Source organism: Caloenas nicobarica, chromosome 3 (assembly GCF_036013445.1).
Source record: "Caloenas nicobarica isolate bCalNic1 chromosome 3, bCalNic1.hap1, whole genome shotgun sequence".
NCBI lineage: Eukaryota > Metazoa > Chordata > Aves > Columbiformes > Columbidae > Caloenas > Caloenas nicobarica.
In genome coordinates, this window is record NC_088247.1 from 91,484,521 (window position 1) to 91,511,601 (window position 27,081).

The 27,081-nt window shown below is 39.1% G+C and overlaps 2 protein-coding genes across 4 annotated transcripts in view; one reads left to right on the forward strand and one right to left on the reverse strand.

Moving 5' to 3' along the window:
- Positions 1 to 5,834, reverse strand: part of RBKS (ribokinase) — a 68,645-nt gene extending 62,811 nt beyond the window's left edge. For both annotated transcript variants that reach the window (XM_065630387.1, XM_065630386.1), the window contains exon 1: positions 5,637 to 5,834. In XM_065630387.1, coding sequence (XP_065486459.1) covers positions 5,637 to 5,686 — 50 coding nt within the window. In that variant the 5' untranslated portion in view covers positions 5,687 to 5,834. The remainder of the gene's footprint in view (positions 1 to 5,636) is intronic.
- A 172-nt stretch (positions 5,835 to 6,006) lies between these two features.
- BABAM2 (BRISC and BRCA1 A complex member 2) overlaps positions 6,007 to 27,081 on the forward strand; it is a 174,147-nt gene continuing 153,072 nt past the window's right edge. Inside the window, exons 1-2 of one of the 2 annotated variants that reach the window (XM_065630389.1) lie at positions 6,007 to 6,143; positions 9,545 to 9,704. In XM_065630389.1, coding sequence (XP_065486461.1) covers positions 9,577 to 9,704 — 128 coding nt within the window. In that variant the 5' untranslated portion in view covers positions 6,007 to 6,143; positions 9,545 to 9,576. Of the gene's footprint in view, positions 6,144 to 6,629; positions 6,671 to 9,544; positions 9,705 to 27,081 lie in introns of those variants that run through there. The other variant, XM_065630390.1, reaches the window with a different exon arrangement.

The window sequence follows — 27,081 nt, forward strand, 5'->3', positions numbered from 1 at the left end:
GGCAGGGAGGTTTAAATTAAATAGAATCCAGAAAGCAACACTTTTGTTGCACTAAAATTAAAAGACATTGTGTTACCAGTTTCACATTTGTATTTCCCAAGACTTTTTAAATTTCCCCATTTCCATTTATTAAGGAGGAAAAAGTTTTCATGGATAGGAGCCAAAGACAAGTGTTGAGCAGGTGTTCTAGCACCACCAGTCCTTCTCAGAGAGGACCCACAGCATCCTCTGTAGCACAAACAAGAGTTTCTTTCAGCAAGTGCCAGCTGGGATCAATGGGGCACTGTCTCTTGCTCGGGGTTCATAACCTTGGTTGCAAATGCAGCTCTTGTAATGGGTTAAAAAAGTCATTGGTGGCCTTGCCCTAGTTATTTAAGAAACACTCAACCAGACATTTTCCCTCCTTTTTCCCTTTTCAATATTTTGTCATTTTTTATTAGAAGAACTTTGTTGGAAGCTTTTCAGGCCTGGAGTAGAACACCAAATACTTTTAACCCACGAAAACATTAAACTGTGTCTCACCCTAAAATAAACTGATCACTCAGATTTTGGGGAGGAATGACAATTTAATGACAGTTTCCACAGCAGTGGAAAGCTTCTTTTGACATGAATGAGCTTGGATCATGCCCCACATCAGATGAACAGTGTCTGGACCACTACAGATATTCAAAAGCTGTATATAAACAGAACACAATTTTCTTACTGAATTCCATTACTAAGGATTTTATCAACTTGATTTTTATTCCTTTTTGGGCCTCCAAGATACAGCTTTTTTCCTGCCAGGTAAGAGAAGGTAAAGGGGTGTTTCTCTAAACCATATTTAGGTCCTTTAAAATGAGGGCAGAACAACAAAACACCAAGCCTGTGCATCCCATGTTTACTATACACCCAAACTTTGCTAGGTCAGAGAAGACAAGGGAATAGTACAGGCTCTGAAATCAAGCCCAGATTTTTCACTATTACATAAACTAAACAATTCACAGATGACACATTCTCTCATGCCCTGCTGCCTTACTCTGGATCCAAAAGATTAATTTCCTCAACTGGACTAAGCTTGTATTCCTTCACAGTTGTGCTTTCCCATGCTGCTGGCAATGGCAGATTGACTAGAATGAGGAGTGGCTGCTGCAGGGGAAGCATTACAGATAAAAACAAAAACACAAATGAAATGGATTTGAAGGATTCTAGAACACTTTGCTGCTAGAAGCTGAAGAGCACAAAAAAACATTAAAGCAAGGAAGAACATTAAATCTTGGTCACTGTGCATGTGTAAGAAATGGTGGAAAAGAGAACACATGACAAAGCAAAGAAGAAAATGAAGTCATATGTGAGCCTTTCCCTGCTCACTCAAATGAAAATAAGAAAATTCCTTTCTGTACTCCCACCAAAAAAAAAAGTCTGAAATTATTGTCCCAATTATTCCACTTCAAAAAAGAAAGTACAGAGATAGCTTTGGATCATGGACATTTCCAATAAGCCAATGAGCCATTTACTTCAGCACTTCAGCTGACAATAACCACCGCTAGAGACGTCAGAGGAAGATGTAGAATCTCACTAATGGAGATACTTTTGTCATTTTGCAAAAGCAGAGATTGTGCTCAGTTCATTAACATGATTTGATGTATCCATCAGACTACTCTGGGATGTTAATTCCAGATGTGCGTTTGTCACCACTGTCCAATCTGCTCTGGCAACACAGTACTTTGTAGCTCAATGCTTTCTCTGCCATGTCTTTCTTCTCTTGCTGAATGCTTTCAGTAAATTGGTTTACTACTTGTAATAATTATTAACTATGGTTATTACAACAGGGGACTGGAAGCAGAACTTTTAGTTCTACTCCCTACAGAAAATGAAGCAACCTGAGGGAAGGAAAGAGATCCACAGAACACAAAGACTTCAAATTTTGAACATCCTAACAAACACAGTTTTCCAGTATTTGGACTGTGGTCTTATTCTCTTGAGTTAGAGTGAAAAACTGCTGCTGGTGTGACTATCCAAAGGCTGTTTTTCCATCTTACATTTTTTTCTTTGCTTCTGCTGTTTTCAATTGCCATGCCAAAGTTTCTCCTGTTTATCTAATTGTTTTAGTGTGTCTGACTCTCATTGGTTTATATGTTTAGTCTTGTCCTGATTTAATATGAATTAAAATGGCAATGTCACGACCAGTCTACAAATGTGAGTCAGAATAGAAACTATTTAAATAATACTAGAGATGGTACCCATCTGGTTTGATATATAGATCATATAGAATAATGTTGTTTTTGTTTTCTACTAGTGTTGCCTGCTATTGCCAGTGAAGTGTTGATTGTGATTGTGACCACAAATATGTTTTGTTCCTGGTTCTATTAAGCCAATAGAGTGTGGTTTACTGCATGTATGTACGTGAGATTGTTTTGATTATACTAAATTCACTTTAGAAAACCCACATTCTGCCACTGCAGCGCTACAGGACAATGAGAAAAGAATTTCCAATGAGAACAGTCTTTTAAAAGCAAACCACTGGGCCCCTTCCCTTTAAAAGAATTTTAAGGCACACTACCCTTTCTTCTGAATTTGATTATTTCTCAAAATTACATCTGAATACTGTCTTCAACAGAAGGACCCTCTCCTTTTCCTTCTCGGTCATTACATAAGATATAGAAAATTTCAAACTGTACATTTCCATTTCACACAGGGGTTACGCTTCTTTAAATCATTAGTTTACTGTAATGAGTAAAAACATTATGTGTTAACTTTTTTTTAGTGGTGAATCTGGCTACCATATGTCCAATGGTAGCCTGAAGCTTATCTTTCTGATTTTCGGTACCCTGCCTCTACAGACCTGGGAGTATTTACCATTTAATGTCTGCTACTCTGAGCTTCTAGCCTTCCCAACAGAGGGTCAAGATAGTATTCTGAAGGGCCAACATGGTATTTTATCAGTTTGAGTTAAAGCATAGCATTGTCTAGCTCTGGCACAGTCTCAATCAATATGATTATCTTCTAGGGAAGATAGGCTCTAGTCTTGAGTGGTGAATACGCCTATCAAACACAACGTGTCCATAAATGTGTCTGACCTCCTTTGCGTGACTCTCCTAATTTAGTTTATTCAGCCTCCTCCAAATGGGTTATAGACAGGCATTTAACACTATCACTGCTGTCCACGTCTTTCACAAACTGAAACAGCAGCATAAATGACAAACTTGCAAAAACCTGATGCTCTTTCATCCCTGCTGAAATGAACCCTAGCTTTAAGCCCCTCTAAATCCCAGATATAAAGGCAGTCAAGAGACACCCTCCTGGCATCATTCCTAATCCTAACCTGGCACTTTTTACCACATATAATAAAGCTTGCTTATTGTTCCCTGTTTCATAGCTTTGCTCTCCACCTAGGTACATCCCAGCCTACAGTTTAGTACATTACAGTAATTTTACCAGGATTTTTGCAACACAGGATACATTTAAACTATGTCTACATGGGGACTACATAGAGATTTCAGTCAGATTAAACTCTTGCCAGCTAAATTTAAACACGTGCTTTTTCTTGTTTTATTAAGTGCCTGAAGTCCTGTGCTAGTAATAGAGAGAATGAGGCTGCCCTTTTTCAGTCGAAGCAAATTAGCTTATCATTAATAAAAAGCCTCTCACTGATCCTTAAAGTAGAGGCTAATAATGGTGAGTCAGATACATCCTTGTGACAGCATTTGTACAATTTAAGAAACTCTCTCAGCTGCCTGAAAAGTGAAATGGCTTTTCTTCAACCACTTAATCTCAGTGTAACAGCATCTATGGCTACAACCCATGGTTTAATCTCTGGTTACAGCACAGCTAGTTAATATGGCTTTGAATAAATGACTATATTTCTATCATACCACACTTGCAGCCAAAAAAATTAGTTTTCTTTTGTGTTTGTTTGTTAAAGTGTCAAGAAAAAGCCCAAAGCTGCAGCTGCCAGCAGTGCTTAAACTGGCAGACAACTTTTTGATGATTTTTTCCCCCACATTTTAGAGAGACAGAAAAAGGAATGTCTGGAGGTTAGAGTACCATGTTTTGTATTTCAATATAACGTCACAAGCATCTGATAGCTTGTTCACACATAACGTCAAGATCAGTTCTACAAGATCTTACTCTGACTTACAAGACAACTATTCTTCTTGGAAAGCTGCCACTATGTTCTGCAGATTACATAAAGCATTAAATCTTTCTGACACAGGTTCTATGATTATTTAAGGGTTTTCATAATTTCTGCAACACATGTCTACCCCTAAACTGTACTTACTCCTCAGCATATTCTTCTAATCATGTATTCTACACTTTATTGACCTACAGGCTTTGATATAATTGTCTGCTGATTCGGATTGAGGAATTGTTTTTTTCACTGCAGAATTCCCAGCAGGACAAACTGATGAAGTCCAGATACATACACTTTTAAATCCTATTTTAACCAAGTCTGCATATAAAGTTTAAAAACAGATGTGTATAAAATAGTGCAAATCAAAGACCGATTTACAAGTTTACTGGGGCTGACAAGGTCAGCCACTTTAGGTTAGCATTTGCATCATTGCCAACTCTTGCAATTTTGCTTGAATTCTTCTAATATTTGGTATTCACTATAAAACACAGGCTGCTGGAACCAAGGGTTTCATGAACTTCTGTACTTCAATTTTTAAAAGAAGTTTCCAAACCTTACCTATGTGCAAAAAAAAAAAAAAAAAAGACAATGAGACCCAAGCACCTAATTCTAAAGGGAAAATAAATAAACAGGTATTAAAACATTCCTTTAAAAAACGATTTAATAATTTAAAAATCAGCTTTGGGCTACTGAGGTACTAATTTTTTTGAGGGTTTCCTATTTCCACTTCTTGATCTGTTTGGATATGAATAGCTTGGGAGGCCTTCTCTTTCTCTCTGGTTTCAAAGTGTCACATAAAATATTGTCTGCAAGTAAGCAACTTAGAACCTAGTTTTTCATGACGCTAAATTCAGTGGTTTTTTGCAATATTAAGCCTTCTTTCTCGCTTTTCTAGTGGAGACAGGTGCTTTGAACTGAAAACGTGTTACGGTTGACCACCTTTATTTATGTTCATAAAATAATTTCAAACTGCTGATCAAGAATATCAGAGTTCACGATTTCCCGCGTGCGTCACTGTGAAATGCTGCATTTCTGGCAGGGCTAACGCCGAGACACCCAGCACAGCTGAAAACACAAACCCGGGCCTCTCTTCTCCCCACAGTCACGGACAGCTGATCAAAGCTCCAGCAGACAACACGTCCTAACTTCTCCCCGTTCCCACAGGCTCCTCTCGAGGTGTTTTGTGCGGGGCTGACATCACCCGGGCCCAGCCGCCCCCAGCGGCGGCTCTGCCGCTGCCGTGCCGCAGCCAGCCCCGCTCCGCTCCTCGCCCCGCTTCCCTCTGCCCGGAGCTCCGCGCCGCCAAACCTGGCGCCGGCCCCACTTCTCGTGTCCCGGCCTGGAGGGAGACGTGACACCCTCTGTTCTCGGTCCAGGGCAAGAGGGGTGGGGTGTATCCCGGCCCGGCCTGCCCTTGGGAGGCGCGGGGAGCCGCTGCTGTGCCCCAGGCACCGTGACGCCCTGCGCTCCCCTGACCTCGGGGCTTCTCCATCCAGGGGACTGCGGGAGTCCCCCCGGTACTAACCTGACCAGGTCGGTCATACAGGATCCCACAACCACCACCTCAGCGGCCATGGCGCCAGGGGACGCGGCAGCCGCAGACCCCGCTGCCCGGCCAAGCCGCTGCCCGGGCCTTGGACCCTGGACCCGGCCTCCGCGCCAGGCCCCGCCGGCCCGGCGGCTTCACCCGTTGCCAGGGGCGACGGGCGGGGGAGGTGGTGGCGGCGGCGGACGGCCCGCGGGGGCCTTCGTCCGGGAGGGCTGCCTCTGGCGAACGCCTGCTAGCAAGGCCGCCCCCTCCCCTTCTCGCCCCCTCCCCCGCCCCGCTCCGGTCGCGGAGAAACCGCCGCCCCACGCCTGCGCGGCAAGACCGTCCGCCCAGGCACTGCGGTGGCCGCCAATATCGCGGCCGCTGAAGACCCCTCCGTCCGGGAGCGGAGGCGCGCACGCCGCGCGGTGGGGCGGGAGCGGGTGGCCGGGACAGGCGCGTGGCCGCGGCCGTTGCTAAGGGGCTGTGTTCCGGCCGCCGTAGGTATGGCGGGGCCCGGGACGGGGAGGAGCGGGCGGGAGCAGCGCCCCTACCAGCCCCGGGGGAGCGGTGCGGGGGCGGCAAATCGGGCGGGCGGGCTGGCTTATGCCCCGGCCCCTGCTCCCTCCGCCAGTCCCGGGGCTCTTGTGGCCTGGGGGTGCCTTAGGCGGCGGGCCCGGCCTGGGAGGAGCTGGCCAAGAGGCGGCGCGGGGGCCGGTGCGGCCCAGGGCGACGGCCGGCTTTAGCACCGCCCGGCGGTGGCCTGGCCCGCTCCCGGGCGCCGCCGCCGGGGCGGCACAGCTCGGCACAGCTCAGCTCAGCTCGGCACAGCTCAGCTCGGCACAGCACAGCCCGCAGCGCCTGGGCTGGCGGCCCCGCCGCCTTCGCACGGGGCGGCCCCGCTCCTCGCGCCGGCACGTGGCCCGGCGAGCCTCGCGGAGGGGCGGGAGGCGGCGCCACCAACGGGGCCCGGCCTGGCGGGGAGCCGGGCCCGGCCCGGGGAGCTGCGGGGTTCACCCGGCGCTCCGCAGGTCCGTGCTACCGGTCGCATTGCGGGCTGGCAGGTGGGGGTGCGGTTGGGCACGGTGACAGGAGGTGGGCGTGGGTCCCCACTTCTCCCCGTAGCCAGACCCCGCTTACAGCGGCCCTCAAAGTGAAAGCCACAAAACCAGATTGCCGACAGCCCGCCCGAGAGGGTTAGGCAGGGGAGGTTCCCTCGCACTTCAAAGCCTCCATCACAATATTTACCTCCTTAGAGGTTCACTCCGTGGCCATGGTGTCATTCCCGGTGGTGGGGGAACAGAGTACCACAGGTCCGAACACTCTGGTGCCCGAAGCGGTGCCTGGGATTTTATGGTTACCGTGAAGACTATGAAGCATATGTTACCTTTGCCTGAAGTCCTAATGATATCTAAAATCTAAAAGGATTCAACCATTAGTTTGTTTACTTCTTTCAAATGTTTTGTTTTGGGAGGGAAACAGTCTAGTGAGTTTTGTTTTTGTTAATTCCCTTGAGTTTGTTTGTGTTCTGTTTCCAGTACTGTGGGAAAATTAAGCTGGGGAAAAAAACTGTGTATGTGACAACTGAAACTTACTAAAATGGTACTAGTTTTTTTGTAGTTTGTACAGAGCTTTGTTTACAAAATAAATTGGTGAGTTTAATTGATAGCGACCCTGTAAGTATTGTGTGTCTGGCTTCTTATGTAGAAGGTATTGTGGGTCTTAAAGAAATGATGGAATTACACCAGGAAAAATGCCTAGGAGTCATTTACATTGTGTTTTGACAATACTGCCTATTTTATTAACAAAAAGATAAGGAATCTCATCCTGCAGTTCATTTTGGAAGGTGCATCTGTTCACTTTGATCACCACGCGTATCTCTTATGTCTCATTTCTACCCTTGTAACATTTGCAGTCCCCTTAAAATGTGTCATTGTTGGAATAAATTCTGAGATCTCTGTGTGTACCTTCAGGATTGCGTGAAGTATAGCTTGTTTTTCAGCATGAAGTTCTTACCTTCATCAGTCCAGCTACCCCTCTGCTTGAAATTAGAGATGGCAGACTGAACTGTGTGCCCTGTTTTAGCCACTCTTGTGCAAAGTATAATTTAAGTTTAAACTATTTTTTATTGGCTGTTCAAGCTAAGACATTGAACTTTGCATTGTAATAGGTCAAGTATGGGCTTGTGTTCTCTCAGTTGCTCTGGGGAAGAATGAAGGCGAGTAGCCAGTGTTTTTTGGTAGAAAAGTAACAAACAGGAGGTAGCATCTTAAACTGTCACAAGTGTTCGCTAAGAAAACTTAAGTTGTTGCCCATTGTCAGTTACGGGAAATCATATAAGTGAAGAGAATGTGTTATATATTAGGACATGGATATTTAATCTTCAGCTTCCTTAGCTGCCATAAAATGGAAGAATCAGTGTGGAAGAATCAGAAGATAATTACTGTTTTGGGGAAGTCTTTATTAGTCTTTTTGTTTGCCTTACAGTGCCTGGCCTTTGCTTTATTCAGATACATTCCGAATAGCTAGGATAAATCCTCTTGCTTTGAACATTGGTTCATACTGCTTCAGTGTGAATGTCTCTCACAAGGAGAAAATGCATAACGTTAGTGTTGTTATTGGTTACAGGAATTACCTGTTTGTAGAAAGTCCATTAGTTACCAACTGATGCTTGTGAACTATGTTAGAATCAACAGAAAATTGCAACTATTGCCTCGAGTTGTTCACGCTCTCTTTATAAAACACTAATACAGCAGTCCTATGCAGCATGTTGTAAGGAAGTAAGTACAGTATGTACTGGTGTTTTTCAATTAAATGGATGTTTTTAAAATCTGACCATTAGATATTTTTAAGTATGATCTCTTCTGCCCTACTTGTCAGTGATGTGTTTATCTTACCTCGAGTGATTTACGGCTTTGTTTTCTAAAACTGTGAAGTTCAGTTAATTTTCACACGGAACTCTGTGCCTAATAATATGCTAGAATATGTTAAGTTAGCATTTTAATAGGTTACTCACCCTTCTTTTGTCCCACTTCTCCTGCCACAGTCTGTTGTTGTCCACATTCTCCAGCCTTTTTGTGGTGCAATGAGTTAAAATATGTGCATGCTCATTTTCTGCATTTCAGCTAAAAAGAAGCAGGTTCTTTAAGTGTGTTAACTCAGTGGCCTAAGTGATTTAGCATAAGGTCATGCAATTGCAAGCGCCTCTGAAAGAGCTGTGCTTAAAATGTATGTATGTCAGCTTCTTGATCATTGCTGTGCTTAAAATGTATGTATGTCAGCTTCTTGATCATTTTTGTGAATGAAGATGCCTTTCAGAAAGTATGGTTATATTGCTGAAAGAAAAGCAGTGTTAGCCTTTAAAAGCCAATGTAAAATGCTGTAAATAGCGAACTAATGAAGTAATGTAAAGGTAATACTGATTGTGGTTACACTAGTGGTATTAGAAATTACAAATGAGAATATGGATAGATAATCAAACCCATGGTCCCGTTGCAATCAGTGACATAAGTCCCATCGATTTCAGTGGAAGCAGAACAAATGTGGCTTGTCAATTGTAGACTCGAAATGCTCATAAGAAGGGTGAGGCTGTGAAGTGTCAGAATGGCCCTCAAATTTTATTTCTTGTAGGGATAGGATATTAATTAAAAGAGCCCAGGACATAAGTCTGTTTTCGTATTGACATAGAATAAACAGGCCTCATTGCATGTTGTAGAGGTAGGAGGAAAAAAAAAATTCTTTATAAACCTGTGCACACTTCAGTTACTCTACATTCCTGATTGTTTGCGTGCTTAGCTTTTTTCCTTTGATGTTTGCAGAGTGCATGTGTATTTACATCAAATAAGGAGGGTATTTATTGATTTTTTTCCCCCCCCCTCTTTTCCTTCCTTACCATCCCTGTGCAGTTCAAGGCAAAAGAAAAGAGGAATATACTAAGATGTCACCTGAAGTTGCCTTGAACAGAATCTCTCCAGCGCTCTCACCCTTCATTTCCAGTGTGGTCAGAAATGGAAAAGTGGGACTGGATGCTACTAATTGTTTACGGATTACAGACTTGAAATCTGGGTGAGTTCCTCATCTAAAAAGAATACCCAACCCCTCACAGTTAAGGTGTCTTTTCAGGACTAAATTTTACTAGGTTTTTGTGTACTTAAGCATTGCCAATATATTTGGAGCTGACATACTAGCTAGATTATTTTTTGTCTTTTGTAGGTTTTTTGAGGGTTTTTTTTGTTTTGTTTTTTTTTTTTTTGTAGTTCAGGAGACTTAATTTGTCATGTTCTTGGCAATAATAATCTTGTTAAAACAATTTCATCGCTGCCACTTGATAGTGCTGTTTGTCAGCAGTGGGATAGCTATAAACACTTTTTCCTGTTGTTTATCACTTGTTTACTTGATCTTTTCTGTAAATTAAAAACTTGAACATAAATTTGTGTGACCTTACCTGTAGTCATGAATATGCTAAATATGAAAAAATTAGCTTTTCCTTTATCTGACCTCTCTCAAGTACATTATAATTTCAGAAGGGTTTGTGATGGTTTTAAGATAGTAATAAAGTTTGGGATCCACATATACAAAGGTACTCTGGTCTGTAACCTCTGTGAATAATAGATGGGGAAAGTGAAATGCTAAAAGTAGAGTTTACTTTAGGCACTGTGCAGAGAGGGGAGACTCCCAAGGTGGGTGTTAAAAGAATACTTAAGATGAGACATGTCAGAAATTGCTTTATTTTTAGAGCTGGGCATCTAATGGCATTGTCAATTCAGGCATTCATTCGATACTGGAGTTCAGAGCCTGAAATTACTTTAGCTTAAGGTGTCTAAATCACTGCTTTTGTACAAACTACTGCATTGTTTATGGTTTTGAATGATAGTATAAGCCAGTAGATCTTGAGAACCACCATGAATCACTGTTGTTTAAAATCTAGTTCTGCTGAAAACTTCTGTTTAATATGCTTCTGTAGGCTGCTTTATTATGGTTTCATGGACAGTTTGGGAGGTACTTTTCTGGTAGTTACAATGCCTTTTCAGGAAGGAAGTGTGAGTTCTAGGGTTAGTTGGAAAGGAACCTTTCCCTCCCTGTAAGGTGATATGACCGAGTACAGATTTGCTTGGGGGTCTGAGAAGCTTTAACTTTGTTTTTAGTGTTGTCTGGCTTGGCATTTAGGCTGGCAAGTTATGTGAGACAGGCTGAGCAGTTATGCATCTGCTGCTGTCATTTCATGCTAGACCTTGCTTCCTCTTGAGCTAGTCTGATAAAAGTCTGAGATGGGAGCTGTCTCACATGTCTCCTATTGAGCCTGAGAGAAGGGAATACAAGAAAAAGGTAGAGAAGAAAACACAGGTGTAGTCTGGTAGTAAAGGTATCAGCTTGCCAGGAGGTAGATAAGGGTTTTCCTCTTTGGTCACTGCCTTTAAAATAATAGATTAAGATAATATGAAGTGTTTTCTAGCTGACTCTTTTCAGAGGTATTTTTAGTAAGTGCCTGGAGTTTTCAGCCAATGATCTTACCGAGCAGATCTTGAATTTGCTTTGATAAATCCTGAATGTTTTCCAAGAGTTTATTCTTTAAAAAACTAAAAACTGCCCCCAGCTCTGCCTGTCACCCAAACCCAGTGATTCAAACTGTGTAGTAACTGTGTTGAACATGGGGTCTACAACACAAGTACAGCCCTGGACAAAGGTTGTCACATGCCTTGTTTAAAGGCATAGTCTCAGCTATATGCAACTATGCAAGTGCTAGCAGTATTTTTTTTTCTTGTTCTGGCACATAGAAATGAACCTCATTCTTTATGCTGAGGCTTTTTTATAGCTAGAGGTTATTAGGAGCTGGAGTTGGGTTAATCAAGATTCTACATTTAGTTGAGAATTTTTTTTTGAGGCAGGTTTTTTTTGTACAAATAAGTTTCTTAAAAGCATTGTTCTAAACAGGATTTATTAGCATTGCTCGAAGTTTATTTAAAATGTAAATTTTGTGCATGTGGGTTTTTAGGAAATTTTTTCGTTGTTTGTTACAAATAAATCATTGTTAGCTTATTCATAATAGAAAATTTTTAATTTACACGTCAGCATGGAAGTACAAAGGTTCTTGTGATTTAGTGCTTTATGATGTCACTGAACAGGTAAACAGTGTAAAATTACTTAACACAAGATGCGTGCCTCACTGAATAACAGAGAAGTCCCTTCCATATATCAAGATCTAGTTCAGTGATCTTTTAATCTTTGATATAGAAGCCTTTGGGACTCCACAGACTGTTTTTGAGAGGCCCGTGTCAGTTAATAACAAAATCCCTGTCTGTAGATTTACATTTGTTGCTGATACTGCCTCTAAAGAAAAACTTTGCAAGGCTCTGGGAGTCCAAAAATGGATTGAAAACCATTGGTTACTCTCCTGCCCTAGCTTCACACCACGAGATTATTCAAACCCTTCTATGCTTTCACTTTGTTAAGCTTTTGAAAAGAGAGAGGACAGTGCAGAGGAAATAGCAAGCAGAAGCAAATGTAGGTGATATCCACTTAAAGAAACGGAAGGGTAAGGACGTAGAGGTTGGACAGAAACAGGAGGAAAATTAGGCGAACAGTTATTAAGAGAAATGAGTATGAGGCTCAGGACAGAAATTGCAAAACTCCCTTCAGTTTCAATGGAGCTGAATCAGGCTTAAAACTTAAAGTGGAACAGGAAGGTGAGGAGGAGGTAGTAGATTAAATGTTTGAAGATAAATAAAAAGCAGTTCTTGACCTCAAATGACTATGTCCGTTTATAAGTACTATCAGTTCAGAAGCTTTGCTGTTGAATAATGATTGCATGTTTACTGACACATGAAAGGGGCTGTGAACACATTTCTTCCATAACCTAGCTTGAGTTTATTACAGGACTTGCAAATGTTTTATGCTTTAACTGATGTGTCACATGGAAGATTTTTAAGAATAAAATAAACAAAATTTTAGTATAACCTTTAAGATGTTAAAATACTTAAACATCTTAATAGCTATTAACTTTGAAAATGGATGGAAGCTTCTGGATCAAAGGGAGGAGCTGCATAGCTGCTCCACTGTTGTGTTCCACACTGTTACTTTGATAGACAATTAAGGGTTACTGTAGTTACTCCACTTCTCTGATGAACCAGTGCTTCACAATGTATAACAAAACAAAATTTACAAACTAAAGATCCATCTGTTTTCATTTCTTAGGTTGTAGAAACTGGAGCTGTGTTTACCAAGTAATCATAGTCATATACTGAATACAGTAATATCTCCAAGGCCTTGCCCATTCAGAGCCTTGGTTTTGGCCTTCTCAACTCAAAAATTGAAGGAGTTTCCCTTTTGTTTCACCAGTGCAAGATCAAGTCGCTGGTTTATAGCCTGTCATGTCAGTTGATTTTGATCTGCAAATAGCAAACATATTAAGCCTTTAATTATTTCAAAAGGCAATCCATATGTCCGATGGTTTTAGTAAGGTACTTATTTTTCACTTGTTCTAACTTATTGCTAAGATTGACTACTTAGTTTTGTTGTGTTTTATGAACTGTATTAAAGAGCTGATGTTAGATTAAAAGTATGAAGTATGCTGATATGTTAATTTGCTTTGCTTGCAGGTGTGGGAGGGAAATATGTCATAGTAAGGAAATCCTATTGTTTTGCAGTCTTTGAGTATTTAAATGTTTTATAATAATATGTTACAGTTCCGTAATGTCTCTCTGTTTTACAAACTTATTAGACAGTACTAGTCTCATCAGACACTTGCATACATTTACATCTATGAGTAAGACCTTCAGGATCGAGTCCTGTTTGTAGGAGTTTTATGGCCACTGCTGATGCAGAGTAAGAAAGAAATGTGAGTACCCCTGAACTGAGCTCAGCAATATGCCATGACAGGAAAAACAGAAACTCTTCAGTAGGAATAGTAATAAAAAGGTGGTCAGACTGCAGAGCTACTACCTTCTTTCTGGTAAAAAGGACACCACAGTGAACAAAAAGAGAACCAGAGTGTTAGGTCATGCCTGAAATACAGCACCTTTAGCAGCATTGATTCTGGTGATAAGAAAACCCTGGCAAGCATCTCTGTTGCATTAATAAAAGACTTTCTTTGAGATGACAGAGTGGATCAAAGCGTTTTAACTCTTGCACAGGGCATTCCCTTATTCTAGACCCAAAGAAAATACTGCTGACAATTGAGTCAGTGCCATATATTGTATTATTCAGTTAATCTCCAGTGGTGTCTCTTTGAAATAAAGACCCATCTTAATTAGATATCAAAATCTACTCATAACCAACTAAATTGTGGCTAGGGCATTTTGCTTAGCATTTATACATATAATCATGAGAAAGATACTGAATAGGGAAAAGCGATTATTAGGTAGATTTAGAAATAGAGGACATTTTCCTATGTGAAGGATATTTAATTAATGTGTAATGCAGAATCCAGTTACTTAAGAGGCTGCTGCTTTTCCTATGGTGTGTTACAATAGTGAAAAACATATCTGTGGTGGTCATTGCCTTTCAGAACCTTTTTGCCCTATAGCTGTTCATCAGGGCCCATGCTTGAGCTTCAAATTATGCTGCAAGCCTATTCTTACTCAACAAACTTTATTTTGTTTTTTAAATTAATGTGTTGTACCAGGTAGAATTTCAAAATGAATACAGTGATTTAATGCTACATATATTAAGATGATATATTATTTTTTACTTTTAACAAAATTTTATATTTCATACTTCTTTGGTTATACTATTCCATATTTATAAGGATATTAATTGTGGAATTTTTATGTAAGTGATTTGTAGTAAACCATGTTGATAGTTTGTTCTTTGCACCTGTCTGGTTCGCTATTGATTTCCGCCTCTTTCTTTGATACTGAGCTATGTTTACACTTAATTAGGTTCCTGAAATAAACCTATAGGAAGAGTGGTCAAAAGAATGTAGTGCTGTCTAGTGTAGATTGTAACCTACATGTTTACTATCAAGCTGTAATAAGATATTTATAACTTTATTGCCCTGCTTCCTAGTGAGCAGTGATGATTTACTTTTTTGTGTTATCAAGCAGACTGCAATATGCTTTGGTATTTCCTTTTCTTTTGGGCATTTCCCTTTTTAAAGTAAATATGCATTTTACGTGAGTATTTCATGAAATAATATTGTTCTTTAACTGGGAAATACTATTACAATACTGTAGTGGCTACTTAAAGCTTTTGCTTAGTATTTTGCTTTTGATTCATTTAAATTGAAAGATTCTACTTCAGTTGCTTGAGGAAAATTCACATTCCACCATTCACATTGATATCTATAGGTAGGTTTTTTGAGCATGCATTTTGTTTATGTATGAGGCTTAACGAGTCTGACTGCTGAACACAATTACTATGAAAAGCTGTTTTAAAAAATAATGATGTTCTCAGTAAAATGTGTCCTTGAAAGGATGTGGCAGTTTCTAGGAGAGGTGTGGTCTTATGAGTCCTTTACTGCTCTATTGGATAAGTCATGAACTATTACTTTTGCACAGAGTAGGTACCCTGTTTCCCCAAAAATAAGACCTACCCTGAAAATAAGCCCTAGCATGATTTTTCAGGATTTTTGAAATATAAGCCCAACTCCAAAAGCATGCCCTAGTTACAGTTCATAAAAAAGTCAATTTAAATAGTGTCCAGGCAGCTATACATGTAAAAAAGTAATAAGTTTTGGAGCAAAAATTAATATAAGACCTTGTCTTTTCTTCGAGGAAACAGGATAGTTTCATTCCAGTTTCTGATAACAAATATATTTCCTCGCTACAAAGAATCTTATTACTAGTAGCTTGTTGTCACTCAAGCAAAATTTAACAGGCTGAAGCTCTGATGGGACAATGTGAGAGAAATGTCACCGTGGAGCAGTGCTTGAAACTTGAAACAGCAATTTTTCTGTGATGGTCCAAAAAGACTGAGTGTCTCCAAGATGGCGCTCTCCTGTATTTGCTTCTGAATGTTGAAAAAACAAAGGCAAGATGTCTGTCTGATAAAGATCTAAGTGTAGTAGATACATTTGGTAATTAGTTTGTAAATATTCTCCACAAAGTTTGGCTTTTTTTTTTTTACACCAATTTTAAATAAGGTGCTTGAAGTTGTTCAGAAGGAAAGTGTGTGTCAGTTTCAAGTGCTATGAGTAAATAAATGATTTTTAAAAGTAAGAGTAGGTTTAGATAATTGTGGTAACCTGGGCTCTAGTTTGAAAGACTATGTACATTTTGCTAAGATTTGTTCAATTTAAATACTGCACAGTATGTCTTTGGTATTTTTAGACTGGGACAGTAAGTGACTTCCTTTTGTTTAACCTAGAAGAAACAATATCTACCAGTTTTCTGCTTTAGTAAAAATGAGAAGAAACTGTTTGGTACAGGTGCCAGCTGTCGCTTTTCTAATTTGTTTAAAGAGAACTTCATATGATATGGTACTAATATGCACCAAATACAGTTAGAAATATGTAACTTATCAAGGTATTTAAATGTATGTTTTGGCTATCTGTATCATGGTAACTCATTGAACACTTCTTGAAAACCAGGGCTTACGTTAATATAGTGTAGATCTTTGTCCAGGACTCTCTGCTGTTGTAGAAGATGTCTGTCTTATTTCTTTGCATAGTGCTTCACTGCAGGAGGAACAATTCCTAAGACTATTTTTTGTTGTAGCTAAAAATCTAATAATTTGGTGCCTGGTCCAATTTCTTCCCCTTTTCCAAATCCTTGTGTCACACAGATGCAGCATTTATTTAATGTAAGCTGGGCAGATCTCTAGCATACCATGGATCTTGGATGGATATTACATTTCACCTGAAGCTGAGAACAATTGGCTTTTAATTTTTTATTTTTCTGCTGAGTAGAGAAGAATGTATTCCTGAATAGCTGCTTCGTAAATTCTTCCAGCCTTAGGTATGCAATTAGACTTCATGTATGCCTCATATATGCATATACACATACATGGCATAACATTAAATAGCTAATGTACACTTGTAATGAAGCTGAAGCAAAAGGTTATGATTTTTTTTGTTTTAGCCTTTTTGTTGAAATTGTTGTCTGATGAGTTTAGGAACTTCAAAAGCACAGGGGGATGATCAGAGGCTCAATCTTGGCAGACTAGTATGCAACAGCATTGAAGATCTAATTCTGCCATATTTGTATTATAGCCAACATAAATCAATGGGAGTACTTCACACAATCACAGAATGTTAGGGATTGAAAGGGACCTCGAAAGATCATCTAGTCTAATCCCCCTGCTGGAGCGGGAACACCTATATGAAGCTACACAGGAACGTGTCCAGGCGAGTTTTGAGTGTCTCCAGAGAAGGAGACTCCTGTACTGCACTCCTTCCGTAAACTACTTTTGTGAGTCAGTGATAATAAAGGAAGCAAACCATTAATTTTTGAAAACAGAGTCTGTGCACTATTTGCTAACTACGCAGTCAGTTTCTAACAGTGTGGGAAATCAAAAACTGTACAGGCCTTTTCTTATAATGTATTGTTCACTATGTAAGCCTGTGTGAAAAAATTTCAAAGGGAAGTTTTATTGTCCTAAGAGTCTCTTTCGTTGGCACTTAACGTTGACATCTCTGTATTGCTGCCCTTTTAAATGCACCTTTATATATGCTTTGGGATTTCTTGAACCATCAGTCATGGTGCTCTTCTGACTGATGGAGAAATGAATTTGTCTGACCATTTGAGTAACTCTGTGGAGCACTGATTTTTGCCATGTAGGTTTAATATCTCAGACTCAACTGGAAATGGAATAACCACACCAATGCAGTCCTATGCCTGAGGTATTTTAATCTGTTTTTTTATATACTTAGATTAGGCATTTACTTGGCACTGCACAGTGTAGACATACCTTGAAGCAACTATTGTCTAACTGGAAGTGAGCATCTGAAAAGAATACTTAGAGCTGTATGTATAAGTGAACAGTTTCATTTGCTTTTGAAATTGATATTTTTATTGAAGATACTGAATTCATTCCTTGAGGTAGAGGTAAACCTCCTAAGTAATCCATAGAAAAGTAGAAGTTGATAAAAGGGAACACATTTATTTTGTCTTGCCTGAGAGAAGGGAATTGGTATGTCTGAGGCAAAACACTCTGCAGTGTAGACCACAGGTTCTTTTCTTTGTAATCTGTGGTATATGGTTGAAAGAATGAAATTACACCACTAGGACTGAGTATTTTTATTATTGTAAGATAAAAGAATCTCAATGAAATTGAGTTAATTAAAGGAAATGGCAGAATTCCATTATGGAGAAGAGGCAAAAAAGCACCAAATATAAAAACATCCAAAAAAATATAAAAACAACAAAAAAAAGCCAAAATATAAAAACATCCACAGATTCCTATGCATCACTAAAATAATATTTATAAACCAAAAATGTGAGAGTACCTGTTGCTCTGTTTTGAATGGTCCGTTCTTTGATCAATAGAAAAACTTGTTTGGATTATTCTTGTTTATAGTTAGGGTTACTAGTGACCTTTCAAAATGTCTTTCTACCTCTTCTTCTAGAATGTTGGTTTCAGTCTCTTGAGTAAAAGTCAGTTTACAATTTGTTGTGCACTTCAGCCAGGGCTGCTTTTGTTTCATTTGTTTCATACAATGTTTCATGTTCTTTGTTTAGAATTCTTCTGTAATGAGAATTTTTTGAACTAATAGATAGTTGACTATGTGTTCTGTTTTTCAGGCTGCCATAAATCTTAGTCATAAGCCTTAACTGACACACTATAAAAGTGATATGATTTTAGGCCAACTGCAAACCATTTACAGGTAACGAAGACATTTAGATAATTTCCTTGGAGATTTTGAGTGGTATAATACAGGGTGTTTCAAAAAGACAGACCCAATTTGAAATGAAATTGCTTTGAAATTGGATCCGTCTTTTGAAACACCCTGTATATTCCATGGGGCTTTTGATGTTTTAGTTTTAACCTGTTGCACATAGGCAAAATTCAGTTTTATTACATAGATGCAGGAGGGAGGAGAACTTGAGGGTATAGGTGAGGTGTTGGAAGTGACATAAGGACAGGTCAAGGCATTTGCAATGGGTGGGGGATGCAAAGTTGTAGGAACCTTGGGTAGTCTGGGCTCTCTTTTCCCTGGGATCAAAAGGTGACTCTGCTCATAAGTAGTCTTGTCCTTGCAGGGGGTCCTACTTGTTCTTCTGAGCCTGTGAAGCTAATAAAGAATGAACCCAGTGTAGCTCCTACTGTGATGTTGGGAGAAAACAGTGAACTGGATTGTGAGAGTAAGAGCAAGTACTTGCAGAGGAAAAGGGGATTTTTTTGTCACCAAGAAGGCGGCACATGGAGCTGCTTTCTGAGGTATAGTTAGAGGTGACCATGGGAGAGAGTGAAGACTAATTTTATGCTTTATGGTGCAGCCTTGAAAATAGGTTTTTCAAAACCTGGTTTCAGCTGTGATAGAGTTAATTTTCTTCCTGGTAGCTGGTATAGTGCTGTGTTTTGAATTTAATATGAGAATGATGTTGATAACACACTGTTTCTAAGTGGTGAAGGGCTTTCCAGCTTCTCATACTGGCCTGCCAGTGAGAAGGAGGGGAGTGCACAAAAGATTGGGAGGAGACACAGCCGGGACAGCTGACCCCAACTGACCAAAGGGATATTATTCCATACCATATGATGTCGTGCTCAGTATGTAAAACTGAGGGAAGAAGAAGGAAGGGGTGGATGCTTGGAGTTGTGGTGTTTTGTCTTCCCAAGTAACTGTTATGCATGATGGAGTCTGGCTTTCCCAGAAATGGCTGAACAGGTGGCTGTCGATGGGAAGCAGTGAATGAATCCCTTGTTTTGCTTTGCTTGTGCATGTGACTTTCGCTTTACCTATTAAAGTATCTGTATCTCAGCCTACGAGTTTTCTCACTTCTACCCTTCTAATTCTTCTCCCCATCACACTGACGGGGGAGAATGTGAAAGAGTGGCTGCATGGTGCTTAGTGGCTGCCTGCGGTTAAACTATGATATAGTATTAGCACAACTGAGGTGTCTGTGAACTGTGGGAATTAAAGTGACAATGAGAAGGTGGAGAAAGACAAGAAAAGGTGAGGGGTTCTTAAACCAGACTTCATGGAGAAACTGTAATATGCAGCTATGTGGACCTTATTTTCTGCAGGTCAGGTTCCACGGGATGATCTGTTGTAATTTTGTATATGATTAGGGTTTTCATGTCTTTTTAGTCTATTGCACATCTTTAATGTTGTAATTAATCTAAAATAAAGCTAAAAATAGGAGGACTATGGATATTTTTATTCAGGCACCATCTTTTCATAGGTTTTCTCTTTTGTCTCCAGTTCTGTAGTATTTTATATGAATATACACAATTTGAAGTTACCCTTTTGAACGTATGTGCAACTGAAAGCTATGGAGTTATGTTCAAAATGTGGTGATCCTTCCTTGGTCTAGCTTTCATATCCAAAGAACCAAATTTATGATTGTTGTAGTAACAAATTTCTCTGAGAGTTAATAAGATCAGGAAATGAAATAATTGGAGATCTGTGACCAGAAGGCTCTCAAAATCTGCCATTAGAAGAAAACTTTAAAAGAAAATTTGAAAAGACATAGGATCACTGGACCCATCCTGGTATTGTTTAGTTATTTCGTCAAAGGGGGAAAATATATAAGCATGGACTATGCTTTTAGTCCTTACGTTTTTTGCCTGGTATCAGTTCCTTGTATTTTCCAATAAACTAAACAGTTCTATGGTGTGAAATAAATTATTTAGGAAATAAGTTGGGAGTCTTTATGGCTATTGCAGGCGGTATTGGGGGCAATGCTAAATGACTTATTCAAACTTAGGTTTATAATAGCTTAGCTTCTGAGATTTTTTCTATAAATATGGTCTTTCTGTGAACACTGAAAGAATCTGAAACTCCAGGTTTTAGACTGTAATTTCATACTTGGTGAAGAATGGTTCTCTTTTAGAGCAATTTAAAAGCAAAAATGTGCCTCGTCTGGTGTGTGGTGTTTGGTTTTTTTTTTTTTTTTTCAGAAATCAAATTCACATTAGTGAACAGTGGAAGTCGAACGTGAGAGATTATTAGGTTCTAACTCATTACAAAGTAATACATAATCAAATGGCAGTTGTGAAAATACGAAACAGGAGTTTGAATCTAACAGCAGGGGAAATCCAAAGGATACATCTGCTACTCGGTTATACTCTTCTCTAAAACTTTGCTTATGAGTTCCAAGGATTTGGGGTACAGCTGGTCTTACAGTATAATGAAGTAGTGCCTTTTCCTTGCCTGAACGTGTGGCAGAAAGATAGTTTATATATTGTGAATTCATTAGTTTGTTTACAAAAACAATCTACTAGAGTGTGCATTATGAGTGTTATCCCATAGGAATTTTCTTGTTTATGTTAATTTGTCATTCATTCCTTCATTAAAATTTCAATTTTCTGTTTCTGTTTTATTCTTTTGGGAAGTATTTGCACCATGTGTAGTTTTTGAAGGGAGTTAAAGGCAATTACCTGTATGTATGAAACATCTTGCTTACAAGGGTAATCAGTTTGATTATGAAAGTTGTTTGTAAAGCATGTTTTGTTGAGAACATCCCTTTGCCAGTTGTTAGTTGTTGTTCTTAATTTTTATCGTAACTAGCTCCTTGAGACTCAGAATAATGAGCTCTCACACTAAACTGTAGGGATTTTACGAACGGAAACTTTTGAGATAGCCTGTTCCTAAGAGTAATTTTTTTCGAGTGCACTTGCGAGTATATTAAATGTGGTGCTGGTTATCAGCTCTGTCTTTTTATGGTGGCCTTTTCCAACCCATCCTACTATTACGACTGGAAGAGAGCTGTTCTAAAAATCAGCCTTCCCAGGGCAAATGAACAGGGGCTTTGTGATGCTAAAAGAAACGTAATCAGGGAGTTTGCTTTCATTTAATATAGAAGTTCTCTGAGATGATTGCAAAATACATAAAACCAAGACAATTAAACTAAACAGTATTCCCTGAAAATAAAACAAACAGTGTCAGAACAAATATGAGGCCTCGGTACTTATTTTAAAAATGTTTTTTAAGCTCCAGTGATTGTTTGCTGCTACCCTTATCTGCAGTCATGCTGAATAAAGCTATAGCTAAATGGTAAGTGTATTCACGTGGTGTTAATGTCTACATCTTATTATTTGCAGTCTCAGAGAAAGTAAAAGTAACTACAAATAGCGCTGTGCCAGAAACTGGTTTCTTGACCAACAGTGTTGCTTCAGCATGCAATGAACTGGTTCATCCTAAAGTGGTCACAGTTGTTGATGACAAGAGGCTTTGTATTTGAATATGGCATGTCTTTTGGTCCATGTGATAACAAGTTTGAATGATAAATATTTTCTGACACTTTGGAGTTACTGTTGCTCTTCCCATTTTCTTAGGTCAACATATGGTTCGTGGCAATACTGTACAGGTCTAAAATCTCTTTATAGGAAGTAGTTTTGGGTGTGACGAGTAACATGTGGTTCACCTCTACGCGGTGCTGGATCAAACTGCAAAAAGGTGTATTTTAGAGTATCATCAAGTTCCATATGTGTGTGTGTATATATATATATATGTGCTTCCTCTGTTTCCCCTGTAGAGGCTGGGCTGAACATTTGCCTCCAGCAGTGGCAGCTGTACTTTGGGAGACTGCAGGACACCTGCCACAAGATTGGGGCAGATGTGAAGGAGATTTGCAGTTCTAGAAGCAGACCCAGAGCTCACCCCACGTGTAACACCTGCTTTGACAAACTCTTGTTTTAAGGAAATACGCATTTTCTGTTGATACAGCTGCTATATTTGTTTTACTAATGACAGTAGTCATTAGGTGCTTTTTGTATAGTGTTTCTAGTGAAAGCAGGTTGCTGGCTGCTGATTTAATTTTAAGTAGTTATTTGAACTTTTTAAAAAATCCAAATCTGCCTATGGGTGCAGAAGAAAAGTGAGGGGTTGTTTTCCTAGGATATGTGTTCTTCCTAGCAGTTCACTCCTGTAAGTTCCAATTAGTATGATGAAATTTATGCAAGAAAACATAAATATGTATAAATAGGAAAAGCAGCACTTACAGTAGATGAAGGTTTGGTTGGGAATATAGTTGACATATCTGCAGACACATTGAAGTTTCCCAGTTGATAACTATGGATTGAAATGCTGTTGCAATTATGGAATATTGTCCATACTAACAGGATTCAAAAACATCGTCATCATCTGTATTGCAATACCAAAAGTAATCTCTGTCTATAGTTTGAAGAAACCAGCTAGGGTACACATGAGTTTTATGAAAACAGTGGGTTTATCTATTAGAAAGTTATTCGGAATAATTACGAATTTGTTTTCAAATTTTAATGTTTTAATTAAAATATGTATGTAAGAAGCAATCACTTGAATTTATTTTCCAGAAGCAGTGGTGTATGTCTTTTTTTTTTCTAAGTGCAAGTGCCTCTCTCTCATCTGTTTAATACATATGTCTGTATAAAGAAGGGGAACTGAAGATGGATATCAGTTTACTAGACTATCTCTCCCATTTCAAATTTTGCCCGATTGACAGAATTTTGGTTGAATCTCTTGGTTTTCAGCAGCAGCTGCTCAGTATTCTTGTGTATTTGCAGGCCTCTGGGAGCCTGTAAAGCTTTGTGCACTGTTGCAGAGAGCTGCATCACGATACAGGTTTTCACCATCAGTGTCAGCTCTCTAAAACGTGATTTTCACCATTTTTCTGTTTCCCGATCCTTGCAAAAAAACCTGTCACCTGCTGGCCTTCATTCCACTCTCCTCCCCCCTCCACACACTTTAATTATTCTTAATGCCTCTGTAGATGACTTCCCCATCTGTTGTGAATTCTGCAATTAATTCTTAATTAAATGGGATGAAATATTGTATCTTCAAGGAGCACTGGAGCAGATTTCCATCTACAAAAATGGGAGGAAAGAAGGATCTAAATGCATCAACAAAGGCTGTTCTACTTGAGTTTAACATTGTGTTTTTCTTAGCAAATGCCACAATAAGAGTTCTGGGTGGAGTTTTGAGTTTGCTGCCTCTTATTAGTAACAAGAGATTTACCTGTCTTTGCCTCTGATTTATATTAGACTCTTGCTGACAAAACCTTCAGCCTCTAAACCCCTGCCTGACTGAATCATGTCTTGTTGTTACTAAAATAATTTTCTTCTTTAGCTTCTTGTATTATGAAAGGAACTTGATCTCCTTTTTCCTAACAGTATCTTTAGATGACATAAGTAGTAGCAATTATAAGCATATACTAGGTATATTAGAGCTGGGAAGGGTTGGGTATACAACCAGTGGTCAGAACTTCCTCTGCAGTGTTGCTCTTTTTATTTGTATGCGTGCTGGTTTTTAGCAGTGTTCTCCATCAAGGTATCTCTAATGCTGTGTGAAGCTTTCTTGGCTTTTACATCAACAGCCTGGTGGAAAAAAAAGCATTGTTTGTTATCCAAAAAGTACTGATCCTCAAGAACAGCAAGTGTAGCAGCCTGAGCATCAAGAAATTAAAGCTTTTGTATCTCTAGGCAGCCTCAATATTAAGTTCCTGAAACCATAGTGACTAAAATTCTTAGTCTTATTTTTCTTTGCTATTGTACAGTAAAATTCACTGATGATTTGTCTTCAGATAGAAAAGGTGGTAAAGCTTCTGTGTGATTTAAGAAAGAGTTGAATGACAGAGAATACCTTTTATTAATCAAGAAATTTGATAGTAATCAAATAAATCTGACGTGAATATTGAGGCATAAGCCTTTACCACCAATTTAAAAAGACAAAATAAAAAGGAGATTGTATATTTTTTCAGTAGAGCTGTTGTACTTCTGTTGGCATTTCTGGATGTTTGCTATGGATTTATATGATTTTAAGCAACAGATCTTTAGTGGTGGTGTAAAAAATGATCCTCAGACTGGAGTTTTCGGACATAAAGGGATGGGTTTGGGGGACAGTCTTGGTGGGTTTGGTGGGTTGGTTTTGATTTAATTCTTTGGATAGAATAACCACTTTTTTCCAGACTTCAGGGGTTAAGGTGGTAAACAGTTGAGGTCTTTTTTTCGTTATGATCCCTTCAGCTGGCACAGATAATTTAAAACTGCTTGTCTTGGGAACACTCTCGAGTGATGGTTGTAGAAGACCAGTTGATAGGAAGACCATGTTAAAAACTAGGGTTATCACAGTCCTCCTTATCATCATGGCTTCAGTCCTGTAAAGTATCAAAATGGCTCAGAAGGAAAGGGAACATTTTTTTTTTTTTTTAAGCTTAAACGAAACAGAAGTCATAAATAAAATCAATTTAGAAATACATTGGTGTAAGAGAAAACCTTAATGTTAAGCTCAACTAGAACTGACTTTTTAGATGCTTTTAGAATACTCTGGGAAGAAGTATTAATTTTGCAGAAAGATACCTTCGACTATACTTATCATTATAGACTGATGCCTTGTTCCAAGCAACAAAACTGAGTGGCTTTTCTGATTTATTAGTTTCTTTTTATATTTGTGCCTCCCCACCCTCCACTCGCTTCTTTTTTTCTCTTGGATAATCTTTCCTGTTTCCTTTTGTGGCCAGCAAAGAATTCTGAGCACTTCTAGCTGAGCATCTGGTGCTGACAGTAACTTTATTCTTTGAATAAGAACTGGTTTAGTTTACATGTGTTTTATTACTGTGAAAGAAACCTTTTCCCAACAGGTCACAGACAATCCCAACTGCAAGACGCATCAAACACGCAACAAAGCAATGTTCTACTTGACTCCTGCTTGGAATATATATTTTATAAGGATGTGATGTATCTCAACTCAAATTTCATCTACTGTGTGCTCAAGGAACTGAGCTAAAAGCTGATGATAAACTCTTCTCAGCAGATACAGTTTCTTGTATATTTGATTCCATCTACCAGATTTCAATTGTAGATCTCAGCATAGCTCCTTTGAGTAGGGCAGCGTGGTTTTAAACGATACATTCAAGCCTATTCCTTTGTTCCTGAAACTTGTCAAGTTGATGATTCTTTGATATTTTAGTAGGGAAACCATTGTGGGAGATCTTGTTGTACAGCATTAATCATCTTATGAAGACTAATTTGTATCACTGCTCTGAGCATCAGAGCATTAATTCTTGCTTCCATGGCTTTCCTATGTAAAATATTGACTATTTAGGTGAACATATGCAAACCAGTGTAATATTTTTCCCTTACTGAAGAGGGACATAGCACATCTGTTCATCAGAAGATGGAGTCAGCTTCTGAAATTATTTTTAACACCAGATATTACTGTTCTGTCAATTCCCTGTGAAGACAGGGCAACAAATAATCTTTATAAGACCTTGTTAAAAGTAATTCCTTTTCAGTGGACCACATTAAGTAAAAGGATCAGCAAATGTAAAATCTGACATTTTGTAGAGGACAGAGGCCAAGCTTCTGGGTAAAGTACATTTGTAATTATGAGCAGTTCTGTGTGTTAAGAAAATTCAAGCAGGAGGTGATGTCTATAGCCAGGCCATTATCTGTGGCCTTCTGTTGAAGTACGGTCACACATAGACTGCTATATATACACCAAAGTTTTGATTTGCCTTAGGAGTTTTGTTCTTTTACTGTTTATACTAAAAGTAACTGCCTCCTTTGAAATGGATGTATGTAAGATTTTTGCCTGGTTGCTCAGCCTGGTGTGGTTATTGGAGTCTCTTGCACAGCCTAGCCGGAGTAATTTGACACAAAAAAAAAAAAAAAAAAGGGCTGTGAATACTGTCACTTTCCATCTACTTCTAGACCAATAAAATTAAAAACATCTCAAGTGCAGTATGATAATATAGGAAAAATACTTAGTATTGCTTTTAGGGACATTTACTGTTAAATTGGGCTTTTAATGTTGAAGAATATTATACTTTTCTTAAGTATTTTCAAATGGCCCATTGTGCTAAAAGAAAATATTGTAGGGTATTGGCAAGATCAGAATTTTTTGTGTCTGTTGAAAAGCTAACAACAATGTTATTTCGATGGTATTTGAAAAATGTGCCTCAGACTGTGACCTGTGATACTTTGAAAGAAACTTCCATTAAATATTAACAGAGATATTTTTGAACTTGTGAAGGATTTTTTTGGAGTTGCTTTTTTTTGGTATGCTTCCTAGAATTGGCTTTATGTGTGATGTAAGCCTAAGAAATTACTTGAAATTAGACAATAATACTCTACAGCTGTTAAATTCATCCACAGCCTTTAAAATACCCTAACACTGGGCACACGTGTTTTGCTGTTCTCGCCTGCTAAAAAAATGTGGTTTTGAAAAAATTATATTCTCTTGTTTCTGTTTGCTGGAGCTCAAATCTTTCATATTGTCAGACTGATTTTACTCCCAGTGAGGGTGGTGGTGCTTGCAGTTCTTACTAAGACCTACCTAGATGTAATTCAAAAAATATTCCAGGCCATTAAATCAGAACATTTTTCAGCTCTGGTCTTGTTGTCCAACATGCTGCCATTTAGTTTC